The 19601-nt window shown below is 31.4% G+C and overlaps 1 protein-coding gene and 1 long non-coding RNA gene across 3 annotated transcripts in view; one reads left to right on the forward strand and one right to left on the reverse strand.

The window, feature by feature from the left end:
- LOC106679996 (very long chain fatty acid elongase AAEL008004) overlaps positions 1 to 2148 on the reverse strand; it is a gene marked incomplete in the record, with an annotated part of 42418 nt that extends 40270 nt beyond the window's left edge. Inside the window, 1 exon segment of one of the 2 annotated variants that reach the window (XM_067045778.1) lies at positions 1658 to 2148. In XM_067045778.1, coding sequence (XP_066901879.1) covers positions 1658 to 1713 — 56 coding nt within the window. 2 annotated transcript variants of the gene reach the window in all.
- Positions 2149 to 2150: 2 nt separating this feature from the next.
- On the forward strand, positions 2151 to 19022 carry LOC136795391 (uncharacterized). The gene is made up of 3 exons (XR_010842974.1): positions 2151 to 2228; positions 3921 to 4026; positions 18897 to 19022. It is a non-coding gene; the product is annotated as an uncharacterized lncRNA (long non-coding RNA).
- The last annotated feature ends 579 nt before the right edge of the window (positions 19023 to 19601 follow it).

Consider the following 19601-nt stretch of genomic DNA (forward strand, 5'->3'; position numbering starts at 1 on the left):
TTGGAAAAGAATCCAATCATAATAATAGTTTTTTAGGACTCAATATATAATTAATTAATTCACTTATTTCTGGATAATTGCCTTCAGCGATTATCCTGGCATCCCGATTAAGTCTCCATAGCATACATAGCAACTAGTCACGAGAACCTAAAATGAGGAGAATTCAAATAATCTATTGTTTTACAGCTAAGCCCCTACTTGAGATCGATCTATATTATAAGTTCTGTGCAAGTTACTTCAATTTATCGATTAATAAAAATTACAATTCTTTAAGTTAATTATAATCAGAGAAATGGCATGGTCAACTCCTTCAGAGGAAATAGTTGTTGGTCAAGACGTGTGGGTTGGCCACGGCCTCAGGACTTAGCACTAAGAATGTCGACCATTGTGATCTAAACTAAAATAGAAGAACGCCTGTGATTGGCTCCTACCCCTTTGCCACTACCTTTTCTGGCAGCTTACGCCCTCCATCGTATTCCTCCAAGATCATAATTAATATGCTTATTCATAACCTCCAGAGACCAGTGCCTTACATTGTGTATAAGCCAGGTACGTCATGTATCTTTTAACGGTGTGCATTTATGTGCTGTAAACGAGTCATAATCTGAAGCTTTGTCTACGTTAGGGCCATCCGTTTAAGGTAATTTTAGGTAGGCCTGAAATGCACCATTCTAACCTACAGTGTGGACGTACTGGTACTGGTATTTGGTGGGGGGGGGGACAAGTCTGGCAAGTGGGCCGAGTGGTTGCCACCGCGTACTCACCAAGGTGGGAGTGTCAAGATTTAGTCTTCGGGACCGCCGAAAAATGAATGTTAACTGCCCCAGGCTGGAATCGAAGCCACAACGTTCCGAACTGAGCGCACTGGGACCTGCGCCCCAACCCGCACGGCCGTCACGTCCTCAGTGTGGACGTAACTTAAATGTCTTTACCTTGAGAGATAGTACTGATACGTTTAGGTAATGATAGTTAATCTATATTTAGGTTAGAAGGTGATAGCAGACTTCTAACCTATTTTTTGAATTTTTTATTGGAATGATAGTTTTTTGGTGATCAGTAAAAAGGATTTAGAAGATTTTGAGGGTAAAATTAAAGACCTTTGGCGATAAATATGTTATTGATTAAAAATTCTCACCCACTCAAATCGAATCCATAAATTGAGTTATTCTTTTCCATATTTTGACCCCTTGAAGATTTTTCGGTTTCATCTAACTGATCAACTTGGGACATTGTTTACACGTTTTCGTTTCTACAAGTCAGCAGGCCTACAGCTAAAATACCATATTCACATAAAACCATGAGAAACAAATTTCTATTTCTTAACTGTGGGTGTTAACATTAGTATCGGAAGCTTATTAAACACATGTTGGAATGGATATGCATGGTATTAATGTACTTGTCAAAGATAACGATTTTAACAGAAAAAATATGGAAGAACAATGCTTGGACAATGAAAATTTCAAAGAAAAGTTATGGAAGGTTAAATTGCTACGACAAGTCATGAGAAATGGTACAAAATAATCGAAACAAATTAACAGTTATACCATCACAGTTATCGAGCGGTGACAAAGAGGTTACAGTTGTACTGATAAGATATCTCTGTTTGAGAAAAAATACTAAATAGGTTTTTTTTTTCGAGTAGGTTGGTTTTCCTTACCTTGAAGATTCGTCGTTTGCCATTATTCTGTTATCTTCGTCTTCAGTTTCTTCCATTCGAAACAATTCAGTTACCAAGATGAGTAATATTACAGCTGGAAATAACCAGTTCTAAGGAATGTTTCTTGAGCCACGAACCGGGAGATCATTTTCCTCCGAGGAAATGGAAAAACTAAGTCATTCTTCTCACTGAAAAATTCTACAGAGTGGAAATTCCAGCCTATCACGATTCGGGTCTTTTTTATGTCCTGGAAAACGGTTTATAGAGCAGGCCGTTTAAAATGAAATCACGTACACCGAGTTCAATTTGGAATATTTGAGGATGATGCACTGATCTTATAATTGATGGTTTAGTTGTTTCATATAGGAAGAGCTGGGAAGTTAACAAGCTCACAGTTGATCTCCGAAAGGGTGTATAAAACTTGGAATATGTTATGAAATCAACAATAGAACATTTATTGAATTTAGGAATAATTTAGGTTAGAGAGGCGTATCTTGTAATAACCACATGTCAACAATACAATGTTTACATTAAGAGACCAACCACAATATTAAAATAATTTTTCAAAATAGTAAGTATTATTTATCATAAATAAATAAATATGAGTCACGATAATATCAAACAGTTCACATAGATTAGTGTAAGTATGAAAAATAAGCCAAATGCCTTTTATTTACTGTAATGGTTCATTCTCCAAAAATGGCTGAATTACTGCCCCTATAAACATAACTATCTATCAATGATAATGTATTGAATACTATTTATATGATCACAACAAAAAAGGATGCATTTCTAATACGTTATCAAAGTATCTATTGAACAAGATTTTATGTTAACATTTTAGTTAAATGATCTAGCACTAGGTTGCGAAATTGAATCGGCGAGAGCAGCCAGTGAGGTTGAATTACAAGATTAATCTTTTTTTAAAACTTCATCACCGAATCTAGTCACGTCTATCAGAAACATTTGTAATTCTAGTTTTAGTCATATTGAAAAAACTACAGCCCTCAAAAGACATCCAAAATCTCCCTTAATATGCTTGATGCTCATAATTACCTCACAAATAAACGCATCATAACTTCGTTAAAACCTCAACATCCCATTCGTTCTAGATTTGGCCCGAAATTGATATACCTCTTTTCATTCCAAAATCCTTACCCAAAAAAACCCATTAGTTCTTAATCTCTCATCCTTAACAATCCCTGATAATCCTCCGAGGCGTCTGAAAAGAAGATGGCCGCGGATCTTCTACTTTAAAGCAATAGTTGACCACCATTGGATGGTTTCTTCCTAAGATTATCATGTGTTCTAAAAAATTTATCACATTTATTTGTTATATTTATTTGTATAAAGTTGTAAATTTAAATAAATAAATTTAAAAAAAAAATAGTGATCCATGATTTTATCCCGGTCCTTTGAAAAACAACGGTTTTGAATACTTGAATACATACCAATTAATTGTACATTAAGGAAATTTGGCAACTAATAGTAACACTCATCCTAGTTTAATATTGTATTTTTCAATATGTAGTTTGCCTGTATCTTATTATTTTTCATGAAACTTAATTTTAATTTTCCTGTGGTGATTTCCTTCATCACAAGGTATGCTATTATTATCATAGCACTGCACTGCCTAGAAGAGCCCGGACCTTCTCGATTACAGCCAACTAATCTTCACCATCTTTTGCTCACTCTTTCCATCTTTCAACATTTATAGGCCTTAGATCCTCCTTGACATCGTCCACCCATCTGATACGGGAACATCCTCTTTTCCGATTTCCGTTTAACTTCCCACATAACATCTTTATCGGTATCCTTTGATTGGAATTCCTCTCAAGGTGTCCTATCCATCTTATTCGTGTTCTTTCCACAAAACCCACGGTGTTGGGTTCCCCAAACAGTCCCATTAGCATCACAAGGTATGTACCTTTCTAAAATTATTCCTTTGACCAAATATACTTTATAATAGTTATGAAAATATCGACTTTTTATCTAATATTACGATTATTATTTCAAAACGCATAAAGAGAGCGTGTTTGCTCAACACCAAATAAACTATAAACGAATGTGGATTATTGGACAGTCCATTGTTAACTTAAAATAAGATATTTTCTGATTTGGGTTAACGTGGCTGGAATATTTTCAATGTAAATTAATAAGGTTTAATGAGAATTGTCTTCCCTCTTTTATTATTTATTATTTATAAATATTTTTAAAACTACTACGAAATCCAAATATTAATTTGTACGTTTGCCCACTTTAGGAATGAACCCTGGAAAATGGAAAATGTAAAACAAAGGACTCAAAATATTGGAACAAATACTTAGTGTAGATGTACTAGGATTTCTAAAGCCTACTTCACGAAATGGGTAATTTGGCATAAAATCATTAATCCTTCTTTATTATTTTAACAAATATTTTTGCCAAAAATGCTTGAAAGATTTCTTCAATCAAATCAAATAGCCTAGCTGGAAAATAATTGTTAGTATTAGACAGTCTTTTGTCAATAATTGAAAATTGTTAAGAATTGAGGAAATGGACTTGATGCCTTGGTAGATACCGTCAAAGGGGTTAACTTCCTTGCCTTTTTTAAATTTTTTTTTTCTATTCTGTATTTTCAAAAGCCCGAAAAGTCTTAAATTCGTATGCCAGCTTTCTTTAAGTATAACTGGTTTACAATTTTATTTATCAAAAAATTTAGTTTACGAAAATCCTTGCCGGCAACTACCTTAGTAGGTAAATCCGTTCCTGAGTGCAGAATTGTGAGTATCATTAATATTTTTTCTGCTGCCTTATCGATGATAACAATAATCTGATATCTCTAGTGTTTGATATTGTTGTTGAGTGAATCGTATGTCTGACGTAGTCAATTTCATACATCATGCTTCAGTAAAATATTTTACCACTTAAACATTATTAAACCCGCTGAGTGGCTATGTTTATTGAAGCTAGGATAGAGGTTAAGCAGTCAACCTAAATAGACAAGATTTCCATTGGTTGGCAGCGATGCCGTTAGCCGACCACTTCTTACAGCGATGACGACTCTTATTTTGATAACGGTACGAAAGGTGTGAGCATTGATGTTCGTGACGGCGGTATTAAACTGGCCAAAACTCACAGACCCCAAATACCTTCCCACACAACAGCTTTACCGTTGGGAAATTCTGTATTGTTAAAATATACATCATCCCAATAACAGTAGATTTCATTTTTTTTGAGTGTTGAGTATGTGTATTTGTGTTGAGTATGTGCATCACACCACCTACACATGTCACCCAATCGTTTTAAAACGGATATTTTTATATTACTCACTGTGGCAAAACTTTCCATTACCAATTCTCAAAATTGACTCAATGAGCTCAGTTGACACAATGACTAACTCCAATTTCAACAGTTTTTAGGAAAAATAATTTTTAGAATATTTCTAGAGTTTACTACAACTTACATTCTGCTCTTAACCAGTTATTCAATGTTAAACTGTTTAAAATAATACTATTGTATTCAATATAATACTAAAAATGATTTTATGAAGTCCCTCCATCCTAAACTGGAGAAAGGCTCATTCATAGGTTAAGTGGCATTAAAAAAAAAATTAAAAAAGCAAAGTCAAACCCATGCTGGAAAATTTCTTTTATTTATGCGATTTTCGTCATTCTCCGACTTTCTGTTAAATTATTTCTAGAATCTTTGTTTGTTTTTCTTTTCTTTTTTTTTCGTAGCCTTCATTAAAATAAAATTAGCACTTCATACATATATAATATATTTCATGTATTATATATAGTTTACTGAGTCTTCTCCTTTTGATGGAGATGATGGAGGATTGGCATTATAAGGTGTTGATATGAGTCCAGCTAAGGTGGTATAGTCTAGCTATAGCCTAAGACTACGCCATGGAATTAATGCAACGTGAAGGGACCGTTCCGACTAGAATCTTTGGTTTGGTTTTTTCGTACCCTTCATTAAAATATATTAAAATTCATACTTCATACATATAATACATGAAATGTATTACATACACTTCACTTAGTCTCCTCCTTTTGATTGCCTTGTGGCATTATAAGGTGTTGAAACCCGACTAGAATCTTTGTCCTTTCAACTATGTATAATATGTCTGTATTACTACTATTATTTTTGGCAGTGTGTTATTAAGCTGGAAAAAGTATTTACCTCTTATCTTCGAAAGTTAATTATTAAATCCTCTCATAGATATTAATTTTAATAATCTATTTTCAGTACTAGCAAAAATAAGAAATGGAAATGGTTCATTATTTCTAACAAAGTTAAAGGTATTTTCAAGGAAGCCATTTTGAAAGTTAAGCATGTATACCCTGTCAAACTATTTTAATGATGATCAGACCTAGCTCATATTAAAGAATACTTAATTGTACATTGACATACCGAATTTAATCAAAACAGTTTGAGCTGTCTTGGAGAATATACTAAAAATGTGAGGATTCAATTCAATGGGTTTTTGTTAGTTGATTTTATCGAAAATGTTGCTGTTATATCCCAGGCATATACCCGCTTTAAATATGTAATTTCAGTTCAGTAAAACTTTTCATTTTTGAAAAGGCTCTTCACACACACACACGTAGACCAATTTTCTAGAATTATGGGACCTCAAAACGTGTATTTCCGTCGAAACCTCGAATTCGAAATTGTCGACGTTCACAATCTCCCTCTTACTATACGTAGCACATCGAGATAAGTCAAAATAAATTATTGATTTCTCGTAGATGTTTCATAAAATCATGCAAAAACGAATAAGTTTAAGGAAGAATTTACGACAGACACGATGGCAATTAGTTTGACCTGTAAACGGACGGAATCGTGCCAGGAAGGAAGACCAAGACGTTGATTGGAAGATATTGCAGTAATTAGTCTTGTAGTTACTGGCCTCGGCGGGATGTGATACTGCTTGTAAAAGAAAAATAAAGAAGATACATTGCAACAAATTGCTAGGTCTAAATGTCAGAGGCGAAATTTACTAAAACCAGAGTTATTGAATTACCACTTAACTCAAATTTTAGTTCAATGCTTCTTACACAACTCAGACAGCCTGTTTTGTGCAGTCAGATATCTTGTTAAAACCTTTTTGGAGTATAAGTTACTACCATTATGAATGTTTTTAACGTTTCTTTGATTAAGATCAGTTGTACTTTCTGTATGATTAATGTTTGTGGTTAACAGTTTTATATAAATTTATTATATGGATTGATTGTAGAATAAACTTTTCTCAGCTCAGTATTTTTGTTCAAAATATCGTGTAATTTGTTTTCATATGTTACATCTTCCATTATTTGTACAATAAATACTGAATTATCAAGTTTTTATCACTTTTACCAATGTCTATCATAAATCGACAAATAATTTAACACATTTAAACTTGGAAATATGAAAGATATTGTTTTGTTTTTTGCATAACTTTCTTTATTTGATGGCGTCGTTAAATTAAAAAAGTTGGCCTATTGTTTTTCTTTCTTTTTTTTTCTTCTTTTTCTCAACACAAATAATACAGAACTTCGGAATCCCATTCCACACCTTACTCTCCAATAAATTAACAAGTGCGATGTGAATTTAAGTTTTCAAAACCTTCGACAATTGTGTTACATCGTTATACTTAAACTTGCTTATAGCAGAAGATTTTTTTTTTTTTAATAGAATTTTCTCTCCATTTTTTGTGTTTTATTGTTTTCATGCGTTTTAAAATTAAAGAACGTTGACCCATTGATTTTTGAACACAAGCAACATAGAACTCCGGAATCACATTCTTCATCTTTCTCTTCAATAAATTAAACATTCATCAGTTGCATAGGTTTTTGCCATGCGGAACAGATGGCAACATACAGTTGTTCATCCCTCACCTTCCATATCGAACGTTATTGTTATAAATAGAAAAAAAAAATTTCTCTAAATTTTAAAATTCTTTCAAACGAGAATAAAGGATTAATGTATATATTAAAATTATGAATTTTAATTTATTATATATCGATAATAAATTATCATCTAAAAATAGTATTGTTTCCTTATAAGAATATTTTTATAAAATTCTAATTATTTATTCGCCACTAATAAGCCGACAATTTTCAGTTTTAGCCACTTTTTCAAGATTGCTCAATTCAAAATTCTTTTTCGTTCTCTTTATTCGTAAATAATTTAAAGATAAAATAAGGCCGGGTAAAATTCTGGGATTAAGCGGGCCGGAGTAGGCTGGAAAGGATTTCCTTCTATTATTTTTGGAAATACAAAATATATTTATAAATCTAAATTATGTAGAAAATTTAATTATGTAAAATTAGGTATATTTATATATATTTTCCTAGCCACTAGAAAGTGTTGGAAAGCCATACTGTTCTCTGCAATTGGCAATTTTTTTAAATTATATTTAATTCGTGAGAAACAAATAAGAAAAATGAGCCTGTATTACGTCACTTGTTATAATGCATTAACTCATGCGATATATAACTGGGATAGACACAGAGCTTAACCAAAGATCCTCGATACGTATGAGAGAAGATATGATTAACTGTCAAATTAGAAATTAGATTCGATTATGGTAATAAAATGTATAACCTACTCGAGATTATAGTTGATTAGAATCATCGTTATATTTTAATGATTAAGTAAACATCTTCGTAGAAATGTGCCGTACTCCTGTTGAAGTATCTTGTCTTGGGCTGTATCACAAATGCCTCATTAATTTACAATCAATCTCCATTCGGACCTGCAGTTGTTCAGTAATATTTTCCTTTTCCAAGCAGGCGGATACATCCGAAAACCAGACACTTGACAAGGAGGAAAAAGAAATGTGTAGTGTATTCTCCACTTTTGACAGCATAATTACCTATCACAAAGAGTCGTGGCAGGTTCCTTTTGTTATGCCAGCAATATTTCGAAATTGATGAGCAAAAGAATAATACACTGCCTTGAGTGACCAGTAAAGTAGAGGGATTTGTGTTAATATCTTCGGATCGAATCGTCCAATTGCAGATGCATTTATGAGCAAAAAACAAATAAGAATTCCTCTTGAAAGGATGCAATACTTCGGTACAATTGACTTTTGAAAGGCAATATTCGACTAGGAGTGGCCATAACAATGGAGCTTATAATACAAGAGAAACCAGCAATAAAAGCAGGATAAGGATATTACCGTTATGAAAAGAAAATCAGACACAGAGAAGGCTCTTCGTTATTACATTTCATCACACTTAAGGATAATAACACATAACATCAACGATATTCTGTCTATTTGTATTTTCATGTTATCTTCCCGTGAACTCCCCCCCCCTTTTTGTATATTAGTGAAACTTTCACTGAAGTCCAATAGGAATTTAAATGACCCCGAAACTGAAATCGAGGATTTGAAAGCTTATTGTCCCGTGGATCCGTCCTTTCTGAAAAGTGGTTTTTAGGTTACTTGACATGTTTCAATTAAATCTTAAATATGACTGTAACTTACATTAAACTATCGTTTAAAGAAACACATCACAGAGAATGGCACGTTAAGAGAAAAGTGACCTTGTAATTACACGACCTTTTTAAAATAATAATAATCATGATTTATCATAATAAATAGCTACAAGTACAAAAAAAAAAACATAACATAATAAATTTCGCAGTTCGTATATACTTTTGTAGTTTATACTCATCTATGTAAGATAGTATCATTGCTATGGAACTAAGAAGAAACTCATGTAGTTTAAAAGTGCTTATACTTAATTTAGCATTGCTGAAGATAATAGCAATAGAACTTGATAGCTGTAAATCTCGAGAGAAACTTTATTTTATTGAATAAAAATTTTAAAAAATGTACCACTCGTTCTTGGTTCTTAGTAGTGCTGTTTCTTGAGCGAAAGTTCGCAGGAAGGTGATTTATTTACGATCACGATTTTGTCCGAAACTTGAGTGTGCCCTTGGAGAGGTCCGGCTTTCACAGGGTTGACATCTGCCACAGCCGGATTCGAACCCGAGCCTGGGAGTAACACAGTGCCTTACTCACTACTCTACCTCTACTCCCATAGTTTAACGGATAAGCAAAAATATTTCTTCTTGCTTTTTTTTTCTTTTGTTTTGGCTTTAATTCAGTCAATAAGATCATTATTATTATTAGTTTGGCACTACAACTCGATGTCGAGTCCTGGCCTCCTGCACCAGTTTTCACCAACCGCACAAGACCCGCTGCCGTCCAGTTCCTTACTCCCATCATGGTCCTGGCATCACCACTCACCCCGTCACTCCATCGAAGGCGAGGTCTTCCTTCGCATCTTGTTTCATGAAGTAACTCTTTAAGTATTTTCCTTGGTAGATCACTCTCAGCCATCCGAGCAACATGCCCGGCCCACTTCAATCTACTGAGCCTCAAATTGGACAACGTCTGGTTCCTTAAATAAATCACTGAGCACCTGGTTTGTTCGACGTCTCCATATCTGGTCAACTTTAACAGCTCCAAATATTTTACAGAGAATCTTCCTCTCCAAGACCATTAAGTCGTGCTCACCAGCCTTGAAGATAGTCCACGTTTTCGAGCCATACATAAGAATTGGCCGAATAATTATTTTATACAATTAAATCTTGGTGTCCTTAGACAAAGAACGGCTCCTAAAATAGGGACTGAGGCTATGATAACAGCTGTTGGCACATAAGACTCTTCGTTTAATATCGATGTCCACAACATTGTCTTGGATTATGAGCGATCCAAGATACACAAACTCGGGGACTTTTCCAAAAGTATATTCTCCCATCCTGATTTCTTCACCGAGCCTGGGGATTTCTTCTGTGACCATGTATTTGGTTTTTTCTGCATTCACTTCAAGCGCCATTTTTTTGGCTGTTTCAGCTAATTTCATAAGTCCATCAGAGACAGCTTGGAAAGAACGTTCACCAATGTGTCATCAGCGTAAGCAAGAAGCTGTATTGTTCTGCTGAATATTGTTCCGCCCACTTGAATTCCGTATTCTCTAATGGCCTATTCAAGAGCTAAATCAAAAAGGTGACAAGCCAATGCATCCCCCTGCCTTAGTCCTCTTCCTGAGACAAATTCATCAAACCTTGCTCTCCCAATCTGTACTATGGATCTCACCTCTCTCAAGGTTAGTTTAATCATTCTAATTAACATCTCAGGGATGTTGGATTCTCTCATTGCCTCGTACAACTGTTCTCTATGAAAGCTTATGATGCTTTGAAGTCAACAAATAAGGTGGTGCGTTTTAATCCCGTATTCACGCCCTTTCTAAATCATGATGCGTAAGCAGAATATTTGGTCAGTTGTAGATCGTCCTTTCCAAAAACCACACTGGAACAGACCTAAGCTCTTTTCTGCAAATGGTAGTAGGCGCTGAAAGAGGACGTTGGACAAGTATTATACGCTCAACAGAGTAAGGAGATACCTCTATAATTGTCCCAGACCATCCGATAACCCATCTATGGATTGGACAAATTAAGGCAGATTCCAAGCTTCTGGGATCACTTCATCTGTCCAGTCGATAAGAGGATGATATTTATTTCGATATACCCCACATATCATAATGGTATAAAACTAATTTTTATGAGGGGTGGGAGATAACATTTTTTTTATGGGAGTTGGAGTGGTAAAATTAATCTCACTCCCTTGGATAAAAATATTATTTTCTGTCCAAATATTTAGTATAAGTAAAAGTAATTTAGATTTCGTATTTCCAAGAATAGTTAATTTGTAATAGATTTCAATAAATCAATGATGCATTAAATGTAAAATAAGAGTTATTGTTTTATTTTTGTTTTCAAATTATATCGATATTAGGGCCCATTATTATGTTGTTGAGGGTATAACAATTGATCAAACTAAGCTTTCTTTGTTATATCAAACAATTGATATAACAGCGCGCGATATAAGATCGCGCGCTGTTATATCGAATTATTCTAACTCTTTGGTCCTCGAACAAATTATCGTCCTTTAATGTTTTCAGAGATGTAAAAAATTAAAGTGCTATCAATTTTTATATCACTCCATTATATAATCGATTTATTTTTTTAAATTTTCGGATTTCTAGTTCTTAATTGTACTTGAATATTTTGTAAATCTACTTCATATCATTATATACACAAATCTTCTCACTTTCAGCAATCACATCAAATGTACAAAAACGTAAATTTTCGAAACAGATTTAAGTACATAGAAAAGCACTTTAATAATCATTAATCAATATTAGTTGAATTTGCAATACTTTATCAATGTTTTCAAACAGTTAATGATCAGATTATTAAGAATGCAGTGAGAAATAAAACGTAGTTTTTTTTCTAATTTATTTCATTAGTTGTATAAAAATTATTTTATGTATCTTTAATTTCAAATTAAATCCCAAGTATTACATCTCTATAATGTAGTTATTTGGATGGAGATGATCCGATTTTAAAATATTTTCGATAACTTAAAGTAAAGGCAATATGAGAGACTTGATAAGATTTGTCTTTTATTTATTTATATATATTTTTTAACTACAACGTTTTTATATCTTTTATAATACAATTTTATATCCGATAATAAAAGGTAGGTCTCTCCTATGGATTGAGCATTGCAGGGGTAATGCAGCTCGCCTCTGGTTCAATGTTCTCTAGCACGCTAGGCTCTAGTGGCCATGGCTTGGTTTGTACTTATTGTTCCTACATCACATCCATTCTGAGAATAATTTTCCGCCTTAGCTCAAAAATGAAAAGCTTAAAAAAAAGAAATAACACAAACATAGAGTTTTCTTTATAGAACCACAAATAAAAAAGAATAATAAGAACCTAAACTATACATAAATACTCTTAGTATTAGAGTATTAGTGGTGGATCAAGTGTTTTGTTTTTTATTAGGATAAACAAAAATTTAGAATAATTATAGAGTAGACCGGAATTGTTATATATATGTACGTATATATTATATTTCTGTATATATTCTTCCTTTGTTGAAGCAACCATTTTTAATTTGCTGTGCACATTTATAAGGAAAAATTGAAAGACTGATATATAAATTATGTAATTACGCTGTCTTATATCAGAAAGGAATAATAGAATTTCTCATTAATTAAATAGTGAGTGAAGAACAGAACAGTCTGAACCAGTTGAAAAGTATTCTCTGATTGATTAGGTTTCCTGTATGCGCTGCAATCTTGATTACTAGATCTACCTATGTAAATATGTTTTGAGTTTTCATCAGGTACCTAATGAAGTTTAACATAAACGAAAAAAAATTAGCTAGTTTATTTTATTTAAATTAATAAATATAAAGTTACTATTATTAATAATCCTACAATTACATTTGGAAATTTACTACCCAATTACCGGGGTTTTAAATTTTAAAATCAACCATTTTTTTTTTTCTCAGAAGCTATTTTTAGGAGTGAAAATCCTACATTTTCGCTCCATTGACTGCACCTAGTGTATTCGTATTGCTATATTGCTGAAATTAATATATATATATATTTTTTTAATGTTAAGTTTTCTGGTGAATAAAACATGTAAAGAATAGCACTAGTAAAGAATGTAGAGATACATTGAAAATCTACAACACTTTATATCACTGTTTATTAATCATCAGAAATATTACAAGTCTTATAAATCTCTATGCATATTACTTTCTGAGAGTCAGTTCAAAGACAAAATAAAAATCTTAATGAAAAACTAAACATGACACTTCTAAATCATATAGAATTAGTCTGATGTCTCGCAGTGATATCTGTATATTAATCTTACTAGAGATACTGATTAATTAATTAGATGCTGATTGATATACTACTAGAGGTATATAAACACGAACCAAATTGATCCATTTTCACCCCATCTTTCTACGCTGTTAGTCAATTAGGCCCACTAATTTACTTCATGAATTTTTTGAAAAAAATTAGTTGTCTCAGGAAAGTAGCAATAATATTCAGATCCGTTACTTAAAAGTGTTCTACGAATATATGTACGTAGTAGAAGAAATGAATACATGAAAAGAGTATGTAAAAAAGAAAAAAAAAATATAGAAACAATTTTTAGTTTAGGACATTATTTTTTAAATATTTATGTTAAATGATAAATTTTATGAAGATTTTTATATTATCTAGTTAAGTTTAGTGAAAATATCTAATGACTTTATTTTAAACTATTAATTAAATAAAAATGTTTCGTCTTCAGGTACCCTACTATACACAAAATATTTCTTTTTATTTAGTACTTCGATTGAAATTATTTGTGAACTTTGAACTTTATTTGTGAAGTAATTATATTACTTATAATTAACAAACATTCTTGTCTTATTTTTCAGACAGAAATATCATAATGATATTACAATAATATCCCTTCTAATATTTCAATGCCCTATTCAGTTCAATATTCTATATTTTGTGATAAAACCAATGTTGTCTGATGTATTGTTAAAGCTTACAATAAAAAAAAATTTAGTAATTTATAAGGTAAGGAGAGAAATTTCTATTAAATTTATGTTAATTTTTTTTTTAAGATAGTTCTGTAGTCTATTTATTTTTCAAATATAAAATTTATTTTTTTTTACTTTGAACTTTGCATTAATAGGATATTATTCATTATGATTTACTAATATTATTTTCATTATTAAATTTTTGAGTTATTAAGCTTGGAACAGGTCAATTAAATTAGATGAAGAGCATCCATTATTGGTAAATTATAAATTGATTCCTACAAACCTATTTACATGTTCCTACTTTCTACAGATCAGGACTATTAACTTCCAACTCCTTTTCGTTTTCCGAATTTCACCCGAAGCAGGCTAAAAAAACGACGAATAAAATGTAAAAGTAAAAGCCCCTGATAAAAAAGAAAAAAGGAGAATCGTAACTTTATAAACAATGAATGAAAACGAGACGTCCGTAATCTCCAGCTGAGAGAGTATGACCTGGAATTTCTGGCTCTCCCCTCCTCAGGTTTACAATCTAAATATTTTAATAATGGCAATAAATTAAATATTTTACGCTAATTTAAAGAAAGAATAATAATAAGAATTAGCTTCACAGAAATTAAGATTAATAATTTTTTTCTTTGAATTATACAATTTTAAAATTAGAAGGTTTAATATTGGTAACTTTTTTGAAGATCGTAGCTAAAAACCAAAATATATTTGCTTGTAAGAGAGACTTAAAATTATACAAAACTGACACTCTCTAACAGAATCCACAAAAATATATTTTTTGTTATATCAGCCATTGAAGTAAGCGATAGGTCAATGCCGGCTCAATAATAAACAATGGCCAGTTTCAAAACAGGATTACGCAAGTGTCGTTAAATCACTTCAAACGGTTGATAAACAATGGTAATCAGCCTGTAGGAATAACCTTTTAAGCTAATTATTGAGTGCCTTAATTAAAAAAAAATGTTCAAAGGATGATTCATCTAATTAGATTGTATAAATATATATAATAAGCGCTTAGTACATATACATACAATGTATACAATGATATGTGTAGCAAATTTATTCGCCTATTAATAATGCAACAGAAGTGCGTGGTAAACTTGCATGCTCCTAGTATGAATATGTTCAAATAACAAACAAAAAAAAAACTATTTTGTTATTGTTTAGGATTAACAAAACGTGATCCATGTTAAGTGCTTCCGTGTTTGATAATGAAATATAAAACAATACTAGTGAATGCATTTTAATTTAAAATTGTATCAATGTTTTTTTTTTTTTCAAAAGACTTTTTAAATTTTTAAATTAAATTCAAACATACAGCCCTCGCAGAATGGTGTCGTAATTGGAGGATTAAGATAAATTCCAACAAATCTCATCAAACCACCTTTACCCTTCGTCGTAAACCTACCGACAGCCCTATAGTTTCATTTAATGATGTTACTCTTACCTCTGTCGTACAGATCCGCTACCTTGAATTATATCTGGACAAACGACTAATCTGGAATCCTCACACAGGATTGAAAAGACAGGAAACTGCAGGTCGATTTCGACTATTACACCACTTACTAGACAAACGGTCTAAACTTCCAACACATTTCAAAAGACTGATCTACATGACTGTAATAAGACCAATCTGAGAATATGGAGTTGAGCTTTGGGGCTCCACTAAACCTTCGAATTCCTCCTGTATCCAATCCTTGCAATCCAAAATCCTTCGTGAAATCTTCAATACTCTTTACTTTGTCATAAATAAAATAATACAAAAAGACCTTAATGTTTCCTATCTAACCGATCTATCACGAGACATGGTAATGTAAAATATCATTAGAGTGCTACTAATGGGTATTTTTCTCTACACGCCTGAACACTCAATTATAACTGAGATCGAATTTATTAAATGTATTAGAATGTACAGTTGTAAATAGCAATAAATAAATAAATTTAAAAAAAATCAAATATATTTAAAGTAAAAAATTTGTTTTTGTTTTATGTATTTATTGAGAACAAAAAATACATGTATTGACAAAAATCCTAAAATATAATTAAAAATTATTTATATATAAGCGAAGAAAGTGCAGAGTAAAATTGTAAAAAGTTTTACTTTAGAAGCAATTAAAAATTTAAGGTTGAAACTGCATTAAATACTTCAGACAATTTTATAAGTAACCTTGAAAATAATTAGTTCATTTTATAATAAAAAAGAAAAGTAGACATTCTCCTTGTGTTCAAAATGAACGGATCTTACGGTTAGGGTAGCATTAAATCTGTTCCTAAATATTGGACCAGCAATAATAATTTAAATTTTCAAAAATTATCAGTAATAAATATCTCCTGGAAAGTGGAGGGAGTAAAAGGATACAATAATATTACACACATCAAATGAATAATAAAATTTAAGTTTGAAGATGCGCAGGTTTCATTTCCTCAAATCTCAATAACAATAAGTCATAATTTCGAGCTGAAAAAAATCATACCTACTTAGTGGCATAGTACCTTACTAGAATGATGCGTAGGAATGTATTTTATTATGGTATAAAAAAAAATGTTAAAATAAGGGAGTGTTTTTTTTTTTTTTTTAATTTCTTTATACTGACTACAATAAATAATGAGGGCATATTTTTTAATGGAATCCTCGTGTAAACTGACTAAATAAGTTAGTGAATTGAAACTAACGATCAATCGTTAGTATGGTTCGGTAACCTTGTTACTTATTAAGTGTAACATGTTAATGTTGAATAAAGCTCATGAATAAAAACTCCATACATTCATACATACCTTACTAGATCCAGCAGATTATTAGTGCTGATAAATTAGGTTTGGTTCACATTCTATTTCAAAGGAACTTGAACCACGTGTAAGGACAGGACGCAGCTGAAGATGTCCAGCGTTGGATTTATTTGTTTCTCTTAGTGGTTATTTAACTGTCAGCAAAACATAGTCGGTTTACAATCGTCACCGCACTTCCTCATTTTCGTAACCAGGTTAGGTTTACGAACCGATAGATTTCACATTTAAAAATTTTCAAAATATATTTTAATCATTGAATCTGCACTTTACAGGCATTGGTGGTTGCGCAGATGGTGCTCCCCCCTCCCAAATGAAAAAAAAAAATTCAATTCTTACAATATTTTTATAATATATACATATAAGGCTTAATCATGAAATTTTCTTCTGTAAAATATTATTAAGGTAAATCAAATAGAGAATGCATTATAAAGACTTTTCAGCGCCCAGTAAAGACAATTTAAGGATACTCCCAATCAATAATAGAAATATTACAAGAAAAACAAAGTCATTTTTTGAAAAATTATTTAATTATTTAAAAAGTAACTTGATTTTACTAAAAACTGGTCTCTAGCCGTTACTGCTTAAAACTATTTTTACGGATTTTGTTCATTTTTGGCCTCTTTTTGATATACTAAAGGTCTAGAAAATCCAAAGCCTGCTAAGTACTGCCATCTAGATTTTTTTTTTTAAATAAAATAATATATACAGAAAATTTCATACAGAAAAAGATGTTATTGGTTCTAAAAAATAAGTACAAGTAACAAAATGCTGATCGAAAAACGGAAAATTTTGACTCAGTACTCAATATCTTTAAGGAAATGAATCCCAAATTGTATAAGTCTGCATCTTAAGGCAAACTGTGGTCTCCCACGGTCATTATTTGAAAATTAGTTAGTTAAAGTAGAATGAGCGCTCACTTTCCTTATGTTCTATGTTCTCCAGATCTAGTTTTTCAAAAATCAAACTGTTTCTCCAAATAAGAAGAAATCAACTTTTTGTTTGGAAATTTTGGTATTGAATTTATTCGATTTGGTTTGAATTTTTTTTTTTTTGGCAAATATCACGAAAATTGCAACGAACAAAGACATTCATATAAACTAATATAGTTGCTTTTACCCAGCTTCAATTGGAATGCTAATAGATTTCTGTATTGAGTTTAGTTTTTCAAAAACCAATTTTTTTTTTCTTGATAACAAAAATTCGAAATTTTGTGAATTTATTTCTGACAATACCTCAGGGACTATGAGAGGTATACATGACTGCTAACACTCAAATTGAGACGACAAATTTTAGGTTTAGGAATAATATAATAATAGCATCAAGTAGTTTCTAATGATTGTCTTCCTTCGTTGCAGTTTCCATGATATTTCCCAAAATAAATTTACAAAATATTGATTCCTAATTATTAAATAAAATAAAATTGAAAAAATAATTGAAAAACACTTGAACAATTGAAAGAAAAGAGCTTTACAATTCAATTGTACATTGAATAAGTACTCTAATTGTAGCAAATCTGTATGGTGCTGTAGATACCTATAATCTCGTAGTCCATTGAGGGAGGAAGAGAAATGAGTGAAAATTTTATGATTTTCATTTTGTTTGCAAGAATTTTGATATTTATTCTCATTTTCTTAAAATAGCAACATAGTCTTTTCCGGCATGTAATGTTTTGTAAATTGATGCAACACGAGATTTTTGAAAAATAATAAATGAAAATAGCTGCTAAAACGATTAATTTTTGTGCACGTTTTGATTTTTTTTACTAACAACAGACAAACAAATTCCAGCTTCGTCTTTGTCCCTCAAAAATAAGCGATAGCTGGAAATAATTACCATTAGTTCCACCAAACGCCTATATTTCCTTATATCTCCTCTAATAAATACAATATCGGCCTTAAAATAAAATAATATGTAAAAAAAAATATAAATAAACCACAAACAATATGTAAGACATAACATTATAATTGAGTTGTATATCAGTCAATATGTATTAAAATCAGATGCTTATTAAGAAAAATTATAAATAAATTTCTCTCATATCTATTTATTTATTTTTTTTTTTAGTTCACAATAACGCCTCCTGAGATTGGCGCCCCGGGCCCGATTTTTCTAGTTCTACTCTTCAGAACTCGTACATATCCAAGACAAGAAAAAAAAATCTGACTCAGAGAGAGCTAGCTAGCTTCTTTACCTTAAATATTAAATACCTTTTTTTTTTTTTTTTAAATCAAATTTATTATCCAAAATTCACCACCTGTGTTTTTTACTTTATGTAGCTGCGAGTAAAGATAAGTAGTTTTAGTCTGATAAATATTTGCAAATTAATGTCTATATTGTGTGAACTAATTAAATAAGCAATTTAAATAGTTAAACAAGCGGGACAAGTTTTACATATTATTTAAATTATATGTTGATATAATCAATAACCCAACACCAATTAACGTATTCCGTGCATGCTGTATTAAAGAAAAGAACCATTTTTTTTTTTATATTACCAAGACAACTTATACCCACGTTAATGCGTGATTGTTTCTACATGAATAATACATTATCGTGTAAAGGTCTCGAGGACATACATTTATAAATTCCAAGCCTAATGAGTGACATCTTTCTTCGAATAAAAAAATGAAATTAAACAACTTACTCTTCATATTTTAAAAACTGAAATTTCCTTGTTGCCTACATCTATATTCTTTTTATAGTTAAGCAATATAATTGACAATATGCAGTCCGCATAGAACATGTTTCAACTTTACTATGTAACCGGGT

The sequence above is a fragment of the Halyomorpha halys genome, unplaced genomic scaffold (assembly GCF_000696795.3).
Source record: "Halyomorpha halys isolate HHAL.00 unplaced genomic scaffold, Hhal_1.1 Scaffold238.1, whole genome shotgun sequence".
In the NCBI taxonomy this organism is placed as follows: Eukaryota; Metazoa; Arthropoda; class Insecta; order Hemiptera; family Pentatomidae; genus Halyomorpha; species Halyomorpha halys.